Source organism: Daucus carota, chromosome 1 (assembly GCF_001625215.2).
Source record: "Daucus carota subsp. sativus chromosome 1, DH1 v3.0, whole genome shotgun sequence".
Taxonomy (NCBI): domain Eukaryota; kingdom Viridiplantae; phylum Streptophyta; class Magnoliopsida; order Apiales; family Apiaceae; genus Daucus; species Daucus carota.
Window position 1 is genome coordinate 36,531,698 of NC_030381.2, and position 23,497 is coordinate 36,555,194.

General features: G+C 35.6%; 7 protein-coding genes across 8 annotated transcripts in view; 4 read left to right on the forward strand and 3 right to left on the reverse strand.

The window, feature by feature from the left end:
* The window catches only part of LOC108209902 (large ribosomal subunit protein eL42), a 91,850-nt gene that overhangs the window by 35,984 nt on the left and 32,369 nt on the right, over positions 1-23,497 (reverse strand). The gene's annotated exons all lie outside the window — the stretch shown is intronic.
* On the forward strand, positions 1,058-2,379 carry LOC108221975 (cytosolic sulfotransferase 13). Its single transcript, XM_017395850.2, has one exon. It carries the CDS (start codon positions 1,214-1,216, stop codon positions 2,150-2,152), a length of 939 nt encoding a protein of 312 aa, XP_017251339.2. The 5' UTR covers positions 1,058-1,213; the 3' UTR covers positions 2,153-2,379.
* Positions 3,429-4,629, forward strand: LOC108221984 (cytosolic sulfotransferase 13). The gene has a single exon (XM_017395858.2). The coding sequence runs from the start codon at positions 3,522-3,524 to the stop codon at positions 4,470-4,472; it is 951 nt and encodes a 316-aa protein (XP_017251347.2). The 5' UTR covers positions 3,429-3,521; the 3' UTR covers positions 4,473-4,629.
* On the forward strand, positions 5,872-7,153 carry LOC108199645 (cytosolic sulfotransferase 6-like). Its single transcript, XM_017367567.2, has one exon. The coding sequence runs from the start codon at positions 5,962-5,964 to the stop codon at positions 6,916-6,918; it is 957 nt and encodes a 318-aa protein (XP_017223056.1). The 5' UTR covers positions 5,872-5,961; the 3' UTR covers positions 6,919-7,153.
* Positions 8,773-11,276, forward strand: LOC108204389 (thioredoxin-like protein YLS8). Of its 2 annotated transcripts, XR_001803797.2 has the most exons (3): positions 8,773-8,977; positions 9,579-9,943; positions 10,835-11,276. XR_001803797.2 is itself a non-coding variant. In XM_017373794.2 (2 exons), the coding sequence occupies exons 1-2, from the start codon at positions 8,858-8,860 to the stop codon at positions 9,885-9,887; spliced, it is 429 nt and encodes a 142-aa protein (XP_017229283.2). In that variant the 5' UTR covers positions 8,773-8,857; the 3' UTR covers positions 9,888-10,082. The 2 variants fall into 2 exon arrangements, 1 of the variants encoding a protein (XP_017229283.2); XM_017373794.2 differs by lacking the exon at positions 10,835-11,276 and having other exon boundaries at positions 9,579-10,082.
* Positions 13,714-18,717, reverse strand: LOC108222940 (succinate--CoA ligase [ADP-forming] subunit alpha-2, mitochondrial). Its single transcript, XM_017396968.2, has 7 exons — positions 18,349-18,717; positions 17,435-17,644; positions 17,164-17,334; positions 16,543-16,666; positions 16,076-16,137; positions 15,147-15,228; positions 13,714-14,175 (listed from the first exon to the last, which is right to left on the reverse strand). Exons 1-7 carry the CDS (start codon positions 18,553-18,555, stop codon positions 14,039-14,041), a joined length of 993 nt encoding a protein of 330 aa, XP_017252457.1. The 5' UTR covers positions 18,556-18,717; the 3' UTR covers positions 13,714-14,038.
* LOC108214913 (pentatricopeptide repeat-containing protein At5g08305) lies at positions 19,587-22,993 on the reverse strand. Its single transcript, XM_017387160.2, has 3 exons — positions 21,336-22,993; positions 20,650-21,132; positions 19,587-19,937 (listed from the first exon to the last, which is right to left on the reverse strand). The coding sequence occupies exons 1-2, from the start codon at positions 22,923-22,925 to the stop codon at positions 21,118-21,120; spliced, it is 1,605 nt and encodes a 534-aa protein (XP_017242649.1). The 5' UTR covers positions 22,926-22,993; the 3' UTR covers positions 19,587-19,937; positions 20,650-21,117.

Below are 23,497 nucleotides of genomic sequence, written 5' to 3' on the forward strand. Positions count from 1 at the left end.
TGTTTTAAAATCTGCATAGGCTAGACAGGTATATATATTACTGTATATGAATTGATTTTGGAACTGATAAGCAGAAAGCCTAGCTTTCATTTACTTGAGGATAATAACCAACCAGTGACAAGAAAGAGCGTGTTGAGTTATGACTATTGTGTTATGATGGTGCAAACGACATCAATTTTGTTAACAATGAAATGTGATTGTGGGAACTCATATACAAAAAAGAAATGACGTATGCGTCATTATTTATGAGTTGACAGATTCTAGGAGGTTTTAGTTCAGGGGAGAAACAATGCATCTCTAGTGCTTTAGATCCCTTTTATGAGGTTTTACTTCAGATAGAAGTCACAATGCATCTCTAGTGCTTTAGATCCCTTTAGCTAAATGTTTTCAATTATACAAGTCATAATACATCAAGTTAACATCAAGTTAAGTGTCTCGGGTCCTCTTTCAAACTCACACTGTCACTGGTTTTGTATTTTGTAGCTTGAACTGAATTAAAGACCTTCTCCTGCTACAATACTTCCTGAGAAGCTAGATGATAATACGCTTCTAGCCAAAGGGTTCTGGTATTCTCCGATAGGTTTTCAACTATTAGTTGATTGTCAACGTTGCTTGGTTAAATCATCAAGTTGGGTATTTTTGATAGTTTGAGCATACTGGAGGTTATTAAGACTACTAATTCGGCTGATGGACTAAAATTTTTTTCATTTTCTTTGAGTCGTGTTGTTGGAGGCAGGGAAAAATTTAAAACAGCAGAGATGGATTGAAAGCTGGATAATATCACAGAGGAAAAGTTTTGATCTTCCCTCTACATATGTTATATTTTGGTGGTTGTTTTAATGATTTTCATTGTATTTGTGAAGAACAACTCTGCTAAACTCTGTGGTTTGGTTGTTCATCAAAACATGTGGTTTATTAATTTATTTGACAATAATCAGTTGTATAAACTCTATAAAATGCATGAAATGAATATGTTTAAAGAAGATTATTCCTTCTTATAATTGACTTAAGTATTTTTAACTGTCTCTACCTCTGACAGCGCAACCGCTCAAGGTAGCATCTGATCCCATGTTAAAAAAAGGATAGATGGATCTGGTGGGAAAATTATGTTAAATTCATTTAAGTTTTGTAGTAGCAACTAGCAACTTATTGGAAATCATTGAGCTAGAAACAAAGCAATTCAACATTTGACCTTTTTCCTACAACCACTTAGATGATGGCAAACTCTTCTGCTGAAGAACTGCTTTCTTCCTTGCCTAGAGAAGAAGGTATCACTTCAGCCTACAGCTATCAATATCAAGGGTTCTGGTACGCTCCAAGAAGCTTACCAGGTTTGATTGATTGTCAGAATCAATTCCAAGCAAGAGAAAATGATATTTTTCTTGTAACTGCTCCAAAATCCGGCACCACCTGGTTAAAAGCAGTCCTCTATGCTTTAATGAACCGCGAAGCCTGTCATCCTCAGGATCCTGCTCATCCTTTGCTTAAACAAAATCCCCACCAGCTTGTTCCTTTTCTTGAAATTCTTAAGCCTACAGAGTATGACTCGGTTTCCAACTCCTCGGACAAAAGCAGCAGTAGGATATTTGGATCTCATATTCCAACAGCTAGCCTCCCAAAATCCATAATAAAGGAGAGCAAAATTGTATACTTGTGCAGGGACATTAAGGATACTTTTGTTTCACTCTTTCACTTTACCAGTCATCGTTCTTCCCCCATTTCTCTGGAAAATGCCTTCAATCTATTCTGCAGAGGAGTGAGTATAAGTGGACCTATTTGGGATCATATCTTGGGATATTGGAAGGAAAGCGTAGAAAGACCAGACAAGGTGCTGTTTATGAGGTATGAAGAGATGACAGATGAGCCTCATGCTCAGTTAAGGCGTCTCGCTCATTTTATTGGAAAACCCTTCTCCCAAGAGGAAGAGAATTCAGGGTTGCTTGATCAAATCATCAAGTTGTGTAGTTTTGATGGTTTGAGCAAACTAGAGGTTAATAAGACCGGTAACTGGATAAGTAATGTAAGAAATGATTCATTTTTCCGGAGTGGTGTCGTTGGTGATTGGAAAAATTATTTGACAGCGGAGATGGCTTCTAAGCTGGATCAGATCACCGAAGAAAAGTTTCATGGTTCTGGATTATATATGACATGATGCTGCTAAATCTGTATATTGATTTTAAGTAGCGGTGTTTGCATCATATTTGTAGCTGAACTACTCTGCTTGTTTCTGCTTTTAGTCTGTTCTATCTAAATGTGGTTTAATAAGAGAATTATGAGTCAAGATTTTTCAGTATCTCCTACAGATCAATGATCATAATATTTGTACTACAAATGAATTTGCATTAATTAAAATTCGATATCTCCTGCTAATATACATCATCACCGCAGACACTACAGAATATTTGAATGTCATCTTCTGAATTTTGCTGATCAGGATTAGCTGATTAAGAAAGAGGAAGCAGAACTATGAACATCAAACTAAAAGCAAACGCATCATAGTGAATACTTGCTCACTATGAATACCTACAAGGACCGCTTAAGAATCAAACCAAGTCAAATGTTTAATAGGATGCTGTTCAGTATCAAGTCTCCCATTTATACAAGTATAGATTTTGGAGCAGGATTCCTCCAAAGTCATCATGAAGAATAAGCATAAGCGCGAAACCATCATCAGAAAGCGCTGGTGGATTTCTTCAACAGAAAGGGGACCCCGTGGCAGCAGATCCAGAGTAAAGTAAATTTACCAACCCTTGCAAGACAAGCTGACCACAGAATCTGATCCACTTTATCCGGCTGCACAAATGGGGTGGAATAGACAGTTTCTCAAAATTTTAAGGCTTCTTGAATGCTCAGTTAAGGCGTCTCGCACATTTTATTGGAAAACCATTCTCCCAAGAGGAAGATAATTCAGGGTTGCTTGATCAAATCATCAAGTTGTGTAGTTTTGATAGTTTGAGCAAACTAGAAGTTAATAAGACCGGTAATTTGATCAATAATCTAAGAAATGATGCATTTTTCCAGAGTGGTGTTATTGGTGATTGGAAAAATTATTTGACAGCGGAGATGGCTTCTAAGCTGGACCGGATCACAGAAGAAAAGTTTTCTTGTTCAGGATTATCTATGAGACTATGACATGATGCTTCCATCTCTTTGTATCTGATTTCCAGTGCAGTGTTTATCAATATTTTCGTTGTTCATCATTATTTTTCACTCTAAAGAATTTGGTTTTGTTAAGTACCTAGCATCTGGGCATAGGTTGTGGAATGCATGTATCAAAACCTCAAAACTGCTAGATGCATTGTTGAAGCATCCCTCGATCTGCTTACCTAGAGCATGTGTGGGCACGTTTTTAAGTTATTAACGAGGCATATCAACTATATTATAAAACTGCTAGATGCATTGTTGAAGCATCCCTCGATCTGCTTACCTAGAACATTGTTGTATTGGTATAAATATATGTTATACCAATACAACATCTTAACGTTTCTCCTATAGGCTACAGTACCTCCTAAAAGAAATAGATGATGACACGCTCTTCTACCCTAGAAGACTTGCTTTCTTCCCTGCCTAGAGAGGAAGGTATCAATTCAGCCTACAGCTATCAATACCAAGGGTTCTGGTATGGTCCAACACTTTTGCAGGGTTTAATTGACTGTCAACAGCATTTTCATGCACACGAAAATGATGTCTTTCTTGTAACCTCCCCAAAATCTGGAACTACCTGGTTGAAAGCCATCCTCTATGCTTTAATCAATCGTGAAGCCTGTAGTCCTCAAGATCCTCATCACCCTTTGCTTCAAAAAACTCCACACCAGCTTGTTCCTTTTCTGGAACTACTTAAGCCATCTGATTATGACTTCGTCTCCAACTCCTCAGACAATAGCATCTCTAGGATATTTGCATGTCATATTCCAACAGCTAGCCTCCCTATATCCATAAGAGAGGCTGGCAAAATAGTGTACTTGTGCAGGGACATTAAGGACACTTTTGTTTCACACTTTCACTTTTCCAACGAGGCCAATGTTCGTCCCTCCCCCATTTCCTTAGAAAATGCCTTTGATTTGTTCTGCAAAGGAACAAGTCTAGCTGGACCTGTTTGGGATCATATCCTCGGATACTGGAAGGAAAGCCTGGAAAGACCAGACAAGGTGCTGTTCATGAGCTATGAACAGATAACGGATGAACCTCATGTTCAGTTGAGGTGTCTTGCCCATTTTCTTGGAAAGCCTTTTTCCCAGGAGGAAGAGAGTTCAGGTCTGCTTGATCAAATCATCAAGTTGTGTAGTTTTAAAAGTATGAGCAAACAAGAGGTTAATAAGACTGGGAATTTCTTTGGTGAAGTCAAAAACAATTTGTTTTTTAGGAGTGGTGTGGTTGGCGACTGGAAAAATTGTTTAACAGCGGAGATGGCTTCTAAGCTGGATCAGATCACCGAAGAAAAGTTTCATGGTTCTGGATTATATTTGACATGATGCTGCCAACTCTATATATTGATTTTAAGTAGCTGTGTTTTTATCATATTTGTAGCTGAACCACCCTGCTTGTTCTGCCTCTAGTCTGTTCTATCTAATTTGTGGTTTAATAAGAGAATTTTGATAGTCAAGATGTTTCAGTATCTCCTACAGATCAACGATCATAATATTTGTACTAAAAATGAGTTTCTTTTAATTGAAATTCAATATCTCCTGCTAATATGCATCATCACTGTAGACACTACAGAATTTTAGAACGTCGGCTTCTGATTTTAGCTGATCAGGATTAGCTGATTAAGAAAGAGGAAGCAGAACTATGAATATCAACTAAAAGCAAATGCATCATAGTGAATATTGCTTAGTATAAATACAACTATACTAGGAATGGTTAAGATTCAAACCAAGTCAAAAGTTTAATAGGATGTTGTTCAGTATCAAGTCTCCCACTTATACAAGTATAGATATTGGAGCATGACTCCTCCAAAGTCATCAAGAAGAATAAGCATAAGCGCAAAACCATCATCAGAAAGCGCTGGTGAATTTCTTCAACGGGAAGGGGACCTCCCCTTGGCAGCAGATCCAGAGCAAAGTAAATTTACCAACCCTTGCAAGTTGCAAGACAAGCAGACCACAGAATCTGATCCACTTTATCCGGCTGCACAAATGGCATGGAAAATGGAATGCACAGTTTCTCAAAATTTTAAGGTTTCTTGAAAAGCTACCAAATTTATCATATATATTTACTCTTCCTCGGCCCTTGCTCAATGCTCACACTCATATGCCAGACTGTATACCATTAGCATTTAGGCTGTCGCACTAGTTAACGTCTTTCAATTTCTTGCTAGATCAATCTGACTTCGTTTAATAAAATATAAACTTTTCTTTGCTAACAGACAACATGTAATTAGGTAGCTGCTTCTGGGCATGAATCAGGCCTTTATGTAAAAAGTTGCTTGGGGAGTGATTGTGAACATCCTATGTCTTCCTTGCTATCTGCAGAGATCAATTATATAAAATGGTAGAGCTATTCTAATCGCTTCCTTTCTTATTTCGTGTGGATAACGTTTGCAGCAGACCAGATCTAGTATTACACCACCAAAATCTTATGAAAGGACTAAATAATACTGCTGGATGCCTTGTTGGAGCAGCCCTCAATTCTGGTCACTCTGAGCATGTGTGGGAATATTTTGAAGTTATAATCAAGGCTGTAAAGATATGATCTAGTAATTGATATATGGCACCATCCTGACTAATAATAGATACTCCCAATGTTTTGGGTTCAGCATCCATGTTCCTAAGCTTATAATAATATTTACATCGCGATCTCTGAAGTGTGCTTTTTCCTGAAATGTGGGAACTACTGTAAAATATTTGTTTAAATCTCCAAATCTATACTAAGATCTAATGTGTTAAATAGAGAATTCTATATAATCTATGCATAGTTTGTTCTGTATAGGCACTTGTAGTTGTCTATGTCCGAAACAAGCAGATGAATACATCCTCTGCACCAAGATACACAGACTTGATTTCTTCCTTGCCCAAGGAAGAAGGAATACTTGAACCCTACAGCTATCAGTACCAAGGGTTCTGGTATTCTCCGGTAGGCATGCAAGGTATAATTGATTGTCAACAACATTTCCAAGCACATAAAAACGATACCTTTCTTGTAACTTCCCCTAAATCAGGCACCACCTGGTTAAAAGCCATCCTGTTTGCTTTAATCAACCGCGAAGCTTATCATCCACAAGATCCCCATCATCCTTTGCTTAACAAAACCCCCCATCAGCTTGTTCCTTTTCTAGAATTACTTAAGCCCTCTGATTACGACTTGTTTTCCAACTCCTCCAACAGGATCTTTGCATGTCATATTTCAAGTGTCAGCCTCCCGAAATCCATAATGCAGGAAGGCAAAATAGTGTACTTGTGCAGGGACATTAAAGACACTTTCGTCTCACTCTTTCACTTCTCCAACAAGGCCAATTTTCGACCCTCAGCCATATCTCTGGAAGATGCCTTCAACTTGTTCTGCAAAGGAGTCACTCTCTCCGGACCTATTTGGGATCAAATCTTGGGATACTGGAAGGAAAGCCTAGAAAGGCCACACAAGGTGCTGTTTATGAGGTACGAAGAGATGATGCAGGAGCCTCATCTTCAGCTAAGGCGTCTCGCAAAGTTTCTTGGAAAACCCTTCTCCCAGGAGGAAGAAAAATCAGGGTTGCCTGATCAAATCATCAAGCTGTGCAGTTTTGATAGTATGAGCAAACTAGAGGTTAACAAGACTGGGACTCTGGTGGGTGCAATAAGCAATGACTCATTTTTCCGCAGTGGCGTGGTTGGAGATTGGAAAAATTATTTAACTGCAGAGATGGCTTCTAAGCTGGATCAGATCACGGAAAAAAAGTTTAGGGACTCAGGATTATCTTTCACGATGCTGCCATCTATATGATTTGCTATTAGGATTGTCACCATAATTTCTTTTCCTGAACTAGAACTAGTCTCTTGTGTCTGGCTTTGTGTTTTAACTAATGATTCATACCATATATTTGATAATAGTCACTTATGTTAGGAATGTCATTATCTCTGATACAAGCACAGCAGGAGGGCTTTCATATACTAAAATCTTTTAAAATCCCAGTCGAATATAACTCACCCCACATTTTGTGTCATGATTGCGGAACACAACGTTTTACTGGTGGTTGATTTTGAATGTCAGTATCTCATGAAATAAAATAAGCTCCTACTGATATTTGATCAAAACAGGCACACAATTTGTCTCTTGAAAGGAATTATTTTTGGTGTGTTAATTAAGATTTCGTTTACTGCTTTGGAGGCATTTCTAAGTAGCAAAAGGAGTAGAAGATGGACGGAGATTTACGAGCATGAAAAATACGTAATCAGATAGCTTAAAAGTTAAAAGAAAAACCTTTAATCACAATATTGAGTTTTGAGGTTAACTTGCTGATTCAAGCGATTGTTTGGTTTGAGTTCCTCAAATATAAAGTATGGTTTACCTTTCCATACTTGAAAAAATTCATAATTTATGAATGCTTCTTTTTAACACCAGAGATACCCTGTAATCACTGATTCACTGTTGATTTGATTTCTCTTTGCACACCAAACAAGGCAAACATATACGAGTATATATAATATTAACTTAAAATATAATTAACTAGTCCAAATTTATATAATCAAATATAAAAATATAATATATAACTTTAATAACTCGTGGATCACAAACTTATCTGAACCAAACCAAACATACTCACTATATCCTTCCTGCTCTGAAGAGGGTAATATGTAGGCAGACCATGCCCTGCTCTTAAGGGTAATATGTAGGCATGCCCTGCTCTTAAAGTAGAGGGGCTGTTTCCGTGAAGATCCCGACTTAATGCACAATAAATATATAATATTAATATAATACCTTAGCTCATGGCCTTTTTCTTCTGGTTGATGATGGGTGACATGAGACTTATCTAAACAATTCCGTTTATTCATGATGGATGACAAACTTATCTCGTCTCTCTAAATATACTCACGCAATCTTTCGTCGTGTCAATCTTTAAATACTTTCATGATTTAAAATTTTGATTCGAATGATATTACAATTATGATATTTTAAGAAAAAGGCTAAAGCATGAAAATTGTATTAAATGAAAAGTTTTCTATACAATAATGACATGCTCATTATGAATAGCTCATAATTATCCAAAATTAAATAGAACGTCGAAGAGAAGAGAAAGACTTGATTTTTATATAATATTTTAGTTTTAATATCCTGGTTTTAAGAATTGATAGAATTCGCCAAGTCTACTTGTATTAAAAGTCAATGTTTACATCCACATATAGTGTGTGATGATAATCAATTTTTCATACTTTTATTTAGCTATTTTTTTATTATCTAAATATTTTAAAATATTATGATTAAATTAAAATAATATTTTTTATTTGTTAGGATATGCTAAAGATTTGTTGGGGAATATTTTCAAGAAGTGTCGTAAAAATCAGATAGGTGTATGTAATTGTTTTTGATATTTACATATTTTGAATTATAATATTAAAAATAATAATTTTGATGGGATTTGATAATTAAATTTATGATAAATTCCGCTAAAATTGTAAAACAGTTTATTGCTGTAAATACCAAAACCGTATTTAAAAAGAAAACGTAAATATCAATTAATTAAATTTCAATTTTATTTGGAACTGAACTCTAATTTATGAAAGAAAAAATAAAATAGAATCGAGAAAGATCTATGCCGACCTTTTCCTATAAATACATGGAAGTGTCGCTACAAATCTCTCTAAAATTGGGGGATATAGCTACAGCGTATTATTTTCTAGCTTATATACAACGCGAGAGAGAGAACGAGAGAGAGAGAGAGACGATGTCGTACTTGCTACCACACTTGCACTCAGGATGGGCTGTAGATCAAGCTATTCTCGCCGAAGAAGAACGCCTCGTTGTCATCCGCTTCGGTCACGATTGGGATGAGACTTGTATGCAGGTACCCCCTTCTCTAAACCCTAATTTCACTTTCGATTTTCTTTCAATCTTGTTTTTTTATTAATTCATTGCTTGTTGCCTTGATTATGATATGCAATTCACTTGAAACAACCCTAATTATACTGGATGATCGTTTCTATGAGATGTATGTATTTGTTGTAGATGGTCGATAGTGAGTCGTCGAATTCTTCTTTAAATTGTATCGTTATTTTGTTATAATGTGTTTACTGTTCCAGTGACCTAGATTATCATATGTGATTCACATAAAAGAACTCTAATTATACGATATATATATCTATCATATGTAGCATAACAGATATCACTTTTCTAGTTTATTAATAAGATATCGAGTTAGGATCTGAGGACTCTGCTTTTGTTTAAAAATACATATAAAGATATGTGAAGATGATTGGGGGGTTCATTATCTGGATTTACTCGTTGCAATCAAAAGTTAAAAAAAATTACATTGTTTTGTAGTTCACTGTGCCATCCAGCTAAAAGTTGGTGTGATTGCATGAAATTTTGTTTCTATTGATATGTTTCGAGTAAAGTCTGGAGTATACTTGCTTTTTTATCTAATGTGGGATTAATGTTTATTGTAGATGGATGAAGTACTAGCTTCTGTTGCTGAGACGATAAAGAATTTTGCTGTGATCTATCTCGTGGATATTACTGAGGTGCCTGACTTCAACACTATGTATGAACTGTACGATCCTTCTACTGTTATGTTCTTTTTCAGAAACAAACATATCATGATTGATCTTGGCACTGGGAACAACAATAAGATTAATTGGGCAATGAAGGACAAGCAGGAGTTCATTGACATTATCGAAACAGTGTATCGTGGAGCAAGGAAGGGTCGTGGATTGGTCATTGCACCCAAGGATTACTCCACCAAGTATCGCTATTAACCGAAGTTGCTTTGCCTTGTTATTAAACACGGGCTTCTTGGATGGATTAAATAATGGTTTGCATCAAACTTTGCCTTTAAATTGCTGTTAAACAATCTATGGTATTCTGGATATTATGTTTTTATCTTGGAGTATAATTGTAAAGATACTTGTGGCAATTCCTTTAAGTCTGTTTAAGTACATTTGCTTGGTTTACTACTGCTTTCACTGGGTGTAGTTTTTTAATTTGTCATTTGATATAACTATTCACTGGTTCATTTGTTAATTTCTCCATGTAGCCACTGGATATTATTTTGTCATTTGTTATGTTTTTATGTAGTTTGACATATAGCAAGAAGTGAGATTTTAGTTTGGAGTAAGAAATTCTGTATTGTTGTTATCTGACAATTAGTCCTCAATGCTGATAATGTTGGCCTTTAAAATATATATAATGTGTGATTGCTGCTTGGATTTTGGTATATGATAGCCTAGGGGGACTCTAATATAAAGGAACTTTTACATATAGGAGAAAGAGGCTGAGGACATGGCAAACTTGACTCTAACAGTTTTTGGAAGAATTTATGTAAACTACAGTATTATTTGGTAGCATGGGAGGAATAATTTTCTGCGTGTTTCCATAACTTGGTGAAAAGGAAATTGCAGTATTATATTTAGTTTGTTTATTTAGTAGGTGGACTATATTGCAAGAGGGTCTTTGTTTTGTCAGATGCCCCTACAACATAAACACATAGTACTTTTATATAACCAGAAGGTCTAGGATTGGATACTTGTATGGAAGTTATGTTTTTATCTTCAGCTGTACGCATTGTATGCAACACTTGCAGTAGTAGTTATATATTTCGTTAAATTTCAGCAATTAGAAGTTACTGCAGCAGTAAACTAATAACTGGAGTACAATACAATTGTGAAGTATAGGCACTAAATTGTTTATTTTGTTCTATGAATAGAGTTCTTGCCTGATCCCTCATTGTAAAACTTAATTTTTACGAGCAAAAGGAAGAGAATTCTCAGATGCTTGACCAAATCATCAAGCTGTGCAGTTTTGAAAGTATGTGCAGTCTTGTGAGGTTAATAAGACTGGGAATTTACGTGGAAGTAAAAATCGATATATATTTGTGTGGTGGCATGGTTGGCGAATGGAAGAAATATTTAACTGCGGAGATGGATTCTAAGCTGGATCAGATTACTGAAGAAAGTTTTGTGGTTCGTGATTGTATATGGCATGATGCTGACACCTGTATATATTTGACAAGTACTGGCCTTGCTTTTCTTATTCTCGTTCCATTTCAGACTACTCTGTGTGTGTATGTCTTCTCTGTGTTTAACCCCATGTTCAGTTATGTCAAACTTTATAAATTGCTTGGAATAGAATGTTTCAATTTTTTTTTTCCTGTGATGTACTCGTCTATGCAGAAGTGTTAGTTAGCTAGCTGTTGCTAGAAACGTAGATATTGTGCTTGATTATGTCTCCATAGTAAAAACCTGTATGCTTTCCTAGTGAACTTTATATTTCTTTGAATTAATTGGCATCTGCAGAACAGGGTTCAGTAAAATATAGTATCAAAATTTAGTACTCCCTCTGTCCCATTTTAACTGATGTTTGACTTTTTGACACGTATATTGAGGTGTAAAAAAATAGTATCTACACTCAATAAAAAGATTTAATTCTTATTCAAATAAAAGTTTAGATTCTAAACTTTTATTTGATATAAATTTTATAAACAATAATTATGTTTAGATGTGATTTTTTTAACACCTTAAAATACGTGTAAAAAAGTCAAAAGCAGTTAAAATGGGACGGAGGGAGTAGCACTTTGGCAAGTCGAGTAGCTTTTAAGGTTCACAAAGTGATGTTTTTATGGTTAAACATCTCGTACTCTGCAGTAGGGCTGATTATTCGGTAAAAACTGAACCGAAATAACCGAAATACCAAATAAGCTCAAAAACCATAACTGAACAGAGAACCGAATTTAATTCGGTTATTTTACTGAACCGAATTTTTATTTCGGTTAAAACCGAATACCGAAAAAAAAAACCCGAATTTTTATAACAATGAACTAAAATCACAAAAATAAAGCTGGGAAAACAAGTATGTCTGAGAATGGAAAAATGTCTGGGTGCATGAAGCTTCAAACTCTACTACCTAGACTCAATCTGTCTCAAGCAATTATCTACACACAGCAACTGTGTGCAAAAACAATATAGTACTCTAACAAATTAATAGAGAAGAAAAAAGAGAAGCGCGGCAACTAGCAATTATCTACACACAGCAACTGTGTGCAAAAACAATATAGTACTCTAACAAATTAATAGAGAAGAAAAAAATAGAGAAGAAAAAAGAGAAGCGCGGCAACTAGGTATCAGACAAACTACTGGTGAACAGGTAAGATGTTGGGTGAAGAGAAGACAGAAGAAAACGAGCTAGTTGAAGATGGCAAGATGCCATCGAAACTCGAAAGTCTGAAGGTATCAGTTGAAGTCGGCCGCCGGGTTAATTCATTATTGAACTGGGTTAATTCATAATTGAACTGGGTAGTGGGTTATAATTCATAATTCGGTAAAAAAATCGAAAAAACCAAAATACCGAAATACGCAGAAAACCATAATCGAAATAAAATCCGAATCAGTTCGGTTTAGGGCTGAGCATTCGGTTCGGTTAACCGAACCGAAATATTTCGGTACCTAATTCGGTTATGGTTCTCTGGCTATTTCGGTTTTTTCGGTTTTTTTACCGAATTAACCGAAAAAACCGAATAACCAAAATATTTAAAATAAATAAATAAATAAATATATATATATATATATATAAAATATTATATACATAAAAGTTTATTTTTTTATAAACCTTAATATCTTAAATAACATATTCTGTAACCCTGTACCCTACTGAGGCACACTAATGGCTAACCCAGTTCGGCAGTTCAATTAAAAGTTCAAACAACCCCCAAACCAGCCCCCTACACACGCTCAACGATTCACCTTCACCTTCGATGCGACCCCGGCGTCTCATTACACACCATCTTGCCATCTTCTTCACCATAATCGTTTGACGATTAAGGTATGCTGTCAATTCAATCGAACTTCACCTTCGATTTTTGGGATACCCAGTTCAGTTGAACTCATGGGTTATTTAGTTCGACTCATGAGTGGGTGTTTTGTTGCGTCAAACTGTTAATGTAGATACTTTGAAGTGTTGTTATTGATGACTAGTTTAAATGATGCAGTGATGTTTTTCTTCATTATTTTAGTGATTTTTCTCCATTGTTTTTGTAATTTTTGTTCGCTTTTATAAAATTTCGGTTTTTTTTTCGGTATTCGGTTTTAACCGAAATAAAAAATTCGGTTCGGTAAAATAACCGAATTAAATTCGGTTCATTATTCGGTTATGATTTTTGAGCCTATTAGGTATTTCGGTTATTTCGGTAATTCGGTTCGGTTTTTACCGAATAATCAGCCTTAGTTCGGTTAACCGAACCGAAATATTTCGGTAATTTCAGTTCGATATTCGGTTAACCAAATCGAATGCTCAGTCCTGCTCTGCAGCATACCAGATCAAAAGAATTTGGATACAACTATATAATATTCTTGGTGATTCTGCACTGGGTTACAATTTAACTGGTGAAAGCGGAAGGTCCGAGGATAATAGTCTGCAAGTACTTCGAGCAAAGGATGCACCCAAATATAACTTCGCTTATGTAACGGTATCAGGACTTAATTTAGCATCGACTTATTGCGTAAAATAAAAAAATTAGAAGTGATAGGTGAACTTAACTTATAAGTTATTAAAAATGTTTGGATAATTTTACCTATAATATAAATTTATAAATTAGAAAAAACAGATTTGTACACTCCTTTTGCTATTAAGAAAATACATGGCAGAATCCAGTGAGTGGACTTGGTAACAATCGTTTCAAAAATCCTAGCGTGTACAAGCTAAGAACATGTCCGGACCTCAGCAAATTAAGGGAATACCAACCGCAATGCCTGAACTGGCATTATAATATAATCTTAAACCGGAAATATTGCAACAAGAATGCTGTAGTATTTAGCTTGTTATTATATTCTGAGATTGTATTTCTAGCCCACCCCACAAGTACTTCTCTTGTGTTCAGAATGAATGAGATATAAAAAATGGGTAGTGGCGAGATGATTTACACCAAACCCCTTTGTTTGAAGACCTCGAGCATTGCAGTTCCAATCTTTGCAGGAGACTCGACCACAGTTACACCAGCTTCTCTTAGTGTCTTAATTTTGTCTTGTGCTGTACCCTTTCCTCCTGATACAATTGCTGCAGATTCGGAAAGGAAACAGTTTGGGTGGGTAAACAAATAGTTAAGTAATAAGTCAGCCTCAAACTAAACATATACACGTGACAAAATGATAAAACAAATCTAGCTAACTAAACGAACGTTAAATTCCAAGCACAGAATCTAAGCTGGAAGGGAAGAAAATTATTTATTATAATCAAAGTTATTCGTAACTTCGTATATACCTGATTCCTGACTTTCAGAATAACATTAAAGTATATCCTTAATTCTATTTTAGCATGTGAAAGTGCACTTCCAAACACCGGAAGCGGAAACACTCGAATACTTGACATATCACTAGACTCTAATAAAATGCACTTTGGACAATGGACGTGTAGGTGGATCAACTCATATAAAGTACGGAACAACCACAACCATGTTTCCAATTGTTTCTTCTTTATTAAACAATCCAAATGAAATATGTAAAAGACGACTGTAAGGAGCCATTTGTTAACTATTGTATGAGACTAAATTAGCCGAGTCATGAATGATTCAGGGTTCATATCATTTGTTTGAACTTTGCAAGTTTCTGGACGAGGCCTAAATTTCTGCTGGAAGACCTGGCCATCGAATTGTATCTGGATGGTTAAAAAAACACCGCATACTTGTACTTTCTCCTTTCTAACAGTCCCTTTTTGTTAAATGTTCATGTTGATTTTTATGAATTTTAAATTTTATAATGTATAATATTTTTTATACAGATATAGTTTATACTCTTTATTTGCATACTTGCAAAATATTTTGGTTATATTATTTATTTATACAGAAATTTTACTCCTTCAGAAATTTGACTCAGATTTTTTACTCATCCAGAAATTAGATTCAAATTTAACGAATGACAAAAAATTTATTTATTCAGAAACTTTACTCCAGATTTTTTACTCATCCAGAAATTTGATTCAGATTTAACAAATGAACCCTAAACTTAACAGATTTTGTAGCAAAATAGTACCTCCAGCATGACCCATTCGCCGCCCAGGCGGAGCAGTGAGACCAGCAATGAAGGCAACAATAGGCTTTTCAGTCCCGCTTTCCTGTTTCACGTTATCAATAATAGACATATACTTGGTTAGAAGCACTATACTAACCATACATGCAAAAAAGCATAACTTTTAGAAAAAACACGTGTTGCATGCAACAAAACTCTAAATATCAGTAGTATAGATAAACATACATTCATTATACCCGACCAATGGTCTCGTTGTCTAATGGTACCTACTTTACTCCTTATATGTCAAAGAAAAGATGTGCGTGTGAGTGTGTTGGGGGGAAAAACATAATGAGCTTAGATGTACTTGGACATGAGTACAGAGTTGGGCAAGACACATATCCAAGTTTGGGGGTCAGAACTTTAGAAAATTTTGAGACGTGTCTAATATTACAACTCTAATTAAACATGTTCTAGTAGAAGACTTGCGAAGTCTGTCTTCTTCTCCCCTCTTTTCCCTCATTTCTTTCTCTTATTGCAACTAAGTCCATATTTCTGACAAGATCAAACAGGAAAATTTCATGTCCGGCTGTCCAAAATGGGCAAGCGAACTAAGTACTAGATTAAAAATCATGGTGTAGTTTGTACTTTGGTGAGTGCCATAGTTCTGGAAAGGAAAAACGTATTGTAGGGAAAACCAATCTAATCTTACAGCTCGACCTACCATAATTAGTTCATTCTACAGATGTTTAAATTTGAACCTAGAAATTGGAAGAGGACAAAGGTCCACATTTCTCTGCAATAAATATTTGAACTCTGAGCTTGCAGATAAATTTCCTGTGTAATGCAATTAATATATTACATCTCAATTTGTCCAACTAATATTAAACAGAAAAAACGAACTTAAGTAGCCCATCATGTTACAGAGATCAACACATTCCCAAACTTTTCACCTTTATAAGGGCAGCAGCATCCTCCTCTGCTGTACCACCTATCTCACCGATAAGAACAATACCTGTAATGCAAATGGGGCTTGCTTAGAGCACGAGAACAAACAAACATGCAGCTGCCTAACAACGTATATATAAAAGCACATATACACATGAATTATTTAACTGAGCTTTACATTTCCTACAAGTGGCAACAACTGCATCCCTAAACAAGGGTGCCCCCAACCACAAACTTGATCCAAGATAAGAACCACTGACTAGTCCAGCAATAACACAGGGGACCATTCTTTAATTCTCAAATATTCTGATCAGATGATAATCGTTACATATAATTGAAAACATGAGACATTTAGGCTTGATTCCCAATATATTAGAGGATGGACAGTGTTGCCAATAAAGAAAACATTTACAGTGTATTACAGGAGAATGCATTGAAAAATCAATTTGTTGAATTAAAAAAAAAAAATCACCTTCTGTCTGCGGATCAGCAATAAACTTCGTCACGCAATCAACAAAATTTGTCCCATTGAAAGGATCTCCTCCAATACCTACACAAGTTGACTGTCCTAGACCAACAGCGGTTGTTTGGTAAACCTATAACAATTGTTAAAATAAACTTCCTTAGACATATAGCATGTTCTTTTGCATAGCAATTTAATATGAAGAAAGAGAGCCATATTACAAGTGCAACATTATTATCATAGTGTAAATGGCATCTACAACAGCCTTAGCCTTGACCAAATTCAGCACCCACTATATACATAAATGTAAATGTAAATGATGCAAGACTAGAATTCAAACGAAAATTACTGTACAGAAATTACTGGAATCAAACCAAAAGCAAATATGAAACACTTAACCAGAAAAATTTCTTCACAATTAAAGTTAAAAACAAATCAAAACAGCATGAAATCATGCCAGTGGTAATTGGTAAATGAAATTGAAACAAATATGAGCATTTTCCATTTATCTTAGCAGGAGGTACTTTATCAGGTCAAAGGACTCTTTAGCTGTTACTAATAATTGAGTGACTATGTGCACAGTAAAATGAACATCATAATTATAATATCTTAATAGAAATCTTCTCTCACCGCTTCATAAGTCAGTGTGCCAGACCGGGAAACGATTCCTATCCTCCCTGCTTTGTGAATATATCCAGGCATAATGCCAATTTTGCATTCTCCTGGCTTGATGATACCAGGGCAGTTGGGGCCAATTAATCGGGTTTTCGATTGCTGTAGGAGAGCGGCCTTCACTTGAACCTGCAGTTTGAAAGTATGAAACAAATTTTATACCAAAATCAAATATAAAAGTCCCACATATCACAAACCTAATATTCTAAGCAGCAACAAAAAAGTTTACCATATCCTGCTGAGGAATTCCTTCAGTGATGCACACAATCAAGTCTAACTCAGCCTCTAGTGCTTCCATAATAGCTTTTCTAGCAAAAGCTGGAGGCACGTAAATAACTGATGCATTAGCCTTGGTTTCCGCTTTTGCTTCTGCAACTGTGTTGAAAACAGGTAGGCCTAAATGCTCCGTCCCTCCCTTCTTAGGAGTAACTCCACCCACCTATTCAAAAAAACATATCCATATATAAGCACAAAGTGCCCTAATTAAGCAAATAAACTAATTCTCTTGATACTGGACAGAAGACTTATAAAAATCACAAAAATTAAAACATGTACCTACATAAGACTAGACATAGCTACGTAGTTAGTGAAGAACCAACAAAATTGAACACCATAAGCACTAAAACTATCAGAGAAAGGGCCCTTTTGGCATAATTTGATCCACTCAATTGGCCCTTTTCTTGTGGTAGTCATTGCGAATGAGCAAGGGCGGCAACTAAAGAGGCAGCTTTCATTTTGGTTATGGAAAGTGAACGTTGTTTAATTCAGTATGAGATCGCTTCACGACTTAAACGCACCTATATATGTCTTCTAATTTTTTTGGAGCCACTTCATCCTTACATTTTTTGTACTCAATTTTAGCTGCATTTTAAAAACACAAGTAAATACATTTTTGGATGCTCAAATGTGCTTTAACTTCTGTGCTGCTTCCAGTTTTTCTACTCGAAATTATGCCCGAAAAGGCCAACACTTAAACTACCATTAATTATACTCAAAACGATTAGAAACATTCAAGTTGACATATGATCCAAAACATATAACTAAATAATAAGTAAAACAATTATATAAAAATAAAAAGGGAACAAAAAGGTGAAAAAACAGAGAGAAGACAGATCTAGGCAAATGAAAGAGAGGCGCGAGTACCATTTTGGTGCCATACTCGATGGCTTGCTCGGTGTGAAAAGTGCCGTTTTTTCCGGTGATACCCTGGCAGATAACGCGCGTGTTCTTGTCGATAAACACCGCCGGTGGCGGCGGCGCCGTGCCGAAACAACGGCGAGAGAGCAAGTGCGAATCGGAGGAGAGTTTGGAGGAGAGATTGGCGATGAATCTAGAAGCTTGGCGAGCCATTTTAAATTGTTTTTAGGGTTTTTGAGTTGAAGGTGGTGGTGGTGATCGATGGGGCTGGGCAGACTGTCTGAAAAGTACTACTATTATTCAGTGCTCTTCGACTTTTCTGTTTATTTTTCTATAGTGTTGGCTTGACTTCGCTGCTCAAGGCTTCCCGTTTGCAAAAAGTTATTAGTAGTAATTTCGAATTTATTCTTAAAAAGATTTATGGTTTATTTTATGATTTTTTTAGAAAATTTTAATTTACAATATTTCTCATAGATTTTGAATTGATGGTCAATTAATTATTCGGATTCCCAATTAGAATAACTGAAATGACATATTATTTACTTTGTATATTGTTTTAAATTAATTGGTAGAGAAGCTGAAATTAGAGGTGGCAATCGTTTCGTTTCGTATACTTTCGTTTCGTGTATTTTCGTGTACTCGAAGGTGAAACCCGTATCCGCCCGTTATTGATTTCGTGTACCTAATCTGAAACCCGTATCCGATTCGAATCGTTTCGTGTATTTTTCGTGTACTTTTCGTGTATATTATATATAAAAATAGTAATATAATTTTAATCAAAAAATAGTTTTAATATATATTTTCCTGTATAATTTTACTAAATATGAATGATATATATATACTTGCATACAATTCTTTACAAATTTGTTAATGTATCTCTAATATATATTTACATATACATATAAATATATATAGTTTACACAATTATATATATAATATATTATAACATATATATAATAAAAATTATGTACAAATATTTTGTGTACTTTCGTGTATTTCGTGTACCCAAAATGAAAACCCATATCCGACACGAAATCTTTCGTGTTTTTGTACTTTCGTGTTTCGTGTATCAAAAATCAAAACCCATATCCATTATTTTCGTGTCGTTTCGTTTCGTGTTAGCGTGTTACGTGTCAAATTGCCAGGCCTAGCTGAAATATATCAGAATGGAGGGGTATAAAACAGGTCGTTGATTTTATTTCTTGATAAAATTTTGAGACTGTATTTTTAGTAGTATGTTTTTCTTGACCTGTTTGTGTAAATAAGAACAACCATTTTTTTAAGAAGTTGTAACCTCTATATATTACCTTCAATATTACCTTCAACTTGAAGGAGAATTTAAACCATCACTCCCATCACATCCTAAACCTGCTGTTCACCCTACGTTTATCCATGTTGCTGAAGAAACAAAAATGGTAGATCACTAGAAGATCACTTAAGTTTTGATGTTTCTCTGGTTTCTCCATTTCCAAGTACAGCGGCAAGCAATAGCAGGAATGTACAGTCGGAGGATGAGAAAGACACATCACAACTAGAGTATGTCAGAGATGAGCGATACATAAATGTGGCTTTCGGTTGCAGATATTCATGTAGACCTGCACAACATTCAATCAAAGTTAATCCGTTATAAAATTATGTTTTTAGGGACTGAGACTATAAGAAGCAGTGTCATGGAAAATAGAACTATCCAATATCCATGTTGACAAATTATTATGCAATTAATTAAAGATCGTATTATCCTACAATTGAATTATTATAACATGGCAGCTTCACAACATGGTATTGATCTGATATTGGTTATTTTCTCACTAAATGGGTAAATTTTTGCCGTTGACTAAATCTATGTGGAATTTTTCTTTACATAAAGACATCCACAGCTTACAAGGGCTCTCTGCTTCATCAAAGAGCCTGTCTTATAAATTGTATCAAGACTATTATAGTAGAGTGCCACACTAATTGTCAATTATATATTTTTTCAGGAATAAATAATGTTTGTAAATTACTTCAACTTGGAAAAGCAATGATAAATAACACCCTCAGTTTTTTGTTGGAAAGGAGACATAGATAAAGGAAACGGTCAAAGATGCACTGAAAAAAATTAGCCATAAACAAGAAACACATTTATATGAAAAACAAATAATTGCGACTTGTGGTCATAACCGATATTGAGTGTAGTCAAAGCAATCCAGTCAACTATTATTCTACCATCATATAAATGTGCTTTTTTACTTCTGTACAAACTGAAAAATGGGTGACGAGTAGGGAACAAGAGAATTTACACGAGTTTGATATGTCTAAAAAGCATACCTGACTACCCGAGATGTCCGATGTGAGAGACTACATTTGAGGTGAATCGCAGACCAAATCACTAACTATGAGACGAATATACCGAGATTACTCCACCATCTTAAGAAGCTGGACCGTGGAAATTGGCAGATGAGATTTGTGTGCAAGAGTAATGCAACCCGTAATGCGTGGGCTCTTGCCTTCAAACTGGCAATTGCATACACCAAATATGCACAGACATAAAGTTTGACTTTATAGCTGAGCCAATATAGCTTTTGACGAAAGGCTAATCGAAGTATGGTAGATTCCTTAGCTAACTGCTTAGCCCCATGGTAAGGTCGTTAAAGAGGTCTGTAGATTACAAGACTTATGCGAATAATGTTTCTGAACTTGCCACGAAGCATAACTAGAAATGTGCAGGAAGACTAACTTCAGATGTTGGGGACTACGCCGAGTAACCCTCTCCATTAAATTTCAAGTATACGAATACTAGGCCTCTAAATCCTGCAAAAGTGAAATTTTATACATTAGAAAACCATTTGACAGGAGAAAAGAAAAGAAAGCGAGAAATTCCATCTATTTATATATAAAAAACATCATGAATATGTAACATTTTTTCTTGTATTTAAAATGGTCATACTACTATTTAGCCAAAAGAAAAAGGATATACTGCTACATTAGATTAGATTTTGAAAGCATGCACTCACATATTCTGGACCACACAAGGAAGCGTCTGTTACAGAATCAGCATTGCTTGTCATTTGTTCCAATAAGATACTTAGCATCATATAGATTTGTTCTGACATGGCATGAGTCTTGTCATGAGCTATGAATTTATGAAGAGTTCCAAATATCTCCACAAAACTATACCCAGGTGACTTCTTCACCCCTCTTTTCTCCATGACTTCTCTCATTGCTCTTGCTTCCTCCCAACGTTTGATGACTGCATATACATTTGATAAACCAACGTATCTACCATCATGATCTGGCTCCAACTCTATTAGCCATTTTCCCACTATTTCTGCAAGGTCTAGTTTTCTATTGTTAATGCATCCACTAAGTAGTGCACCCAACATGGAAGCAGTTGGCTGCATTGGCATTTGACACAAGAACTGGTACGCCTCATCTACTTGACCGGCTCGTGCCAAAACATCCACCATACATGCATAATGCTCAGTCTTTGGTTTTAAACCATCTTTACCAAGAATCTCGAAGAAACACCAAGCTTCCTTCACAAGTCCTCCATGAGCACAAGCACTCAACATACACAAGTATGTGATCTCATCAGGTGTAACCCCTGCAATCTTCATCTCTGTAAACATATCAAACGACTCCTTATCAAATCCATGTGTTGCAAACCCTCCAATCATCGCATTCCATATTAATACATCCGTCTGTCTACCTAAAACACCCCGAAACACAGCCAAAGCATCCTCTATTGCTCCACATTTAGCATACATGTCAACAAGTGACGTCCTCAATACTAATGTCAACGGCAATCCATTCTCAATAATATACATGTTCATTGTCCTCCCCTTTTCAAGCGCACCCATATGGGCACAAGCACATAAAACACTCACCAACGTAACCTCATTACCCTTAACCCCTAAAACCTGCATTCTCTCAAAAACCGCCAAAGCCTCACTATACTCCCCTTTCTTAACATACCCATCAATCAAAGAACTCCACGACACAACATCCCGCTCAGGCATTACCTCAAAAACCTCCCTCGCCGAAACTACATCCCCACATTTAGCATACCCATCCAACATACAATTCCACGAAACCCGATTCTTATCAATCATTCCCTCAAACACCTTCCGAGCACATTTCACTTTCCCACAAGAACCATACAAATGAATCAAAGAATTACCAACAAACTTATCCGACAAAAACCCAGTTTTCATTATCCTACAATGCACACCCAATCCAACTTCAAACTCCGATAACCGAGCTAACGCCTTAACAACAAACGGGTAAGTTAAATAATCAGGATCAACCCCATTTCGCAACATATCAACAAAAACACAAATTCCCTTATTGGGGTTTCTACTATTAGAATAACCCCTTATGATGGTATTATAATTAAAGATAGTAGGAGATGAGAGTTGAAGAAAGAACTTATACGAGTATTCGATATCGCAAGAATTTGAAGTTGCGGTGAATGAGAGAATTCTTGATGCAAAGGGTGGGAATTGAGTGAGTCCAGTTGCAATAAGTTGAGCATGTATTTGCTTAAGTTGTGACAATGATTTGCATTCATCAAGGAAAGTTAGCAATGATTGATTTTTTAACATTGCTATGTTGGTTGATTTGAACGGGGGAATGTAACAGGGTAGAGCTGAAATCTCCAAAACCAAATTAATTTTAATTTTTAAACCATGGAGGGAAAGGAGATGGTGGGTTTAATATAAATTATACTCTATTAGTTTATTTTATATTATTTTAATGTTAAGTTAATGAAAATAGTATGATTATTTTTGTCAAGGTGGCTTTACCTAAGATATAGATGGATCACCTCCTTTTTGGCAGGAGCATTCGGGTATTTTGGTTTGACACGGTTTCATGAGTCTGAAACAATTTCATGAGTCTAAAATATGAGTCGATTATATATGATAACAATTTCATGAGTCTAAAATGTGAGTCGGTTATATATGATACATCTTTATGCGTCAGAAAGTGCGTTGATTGTATATATACCCTTACGTCAGTTAAATATAATATTTTGACATGCGTCAAATATATATATGATGATATAACAGATATCACAAAAAATAATAATTGAAATATTCTTTTTCTATTTCTAAATGCGTGTCCTATACAACATGTCATACCCAACTTCTATATTCAAAATTATAGAAACAATCAA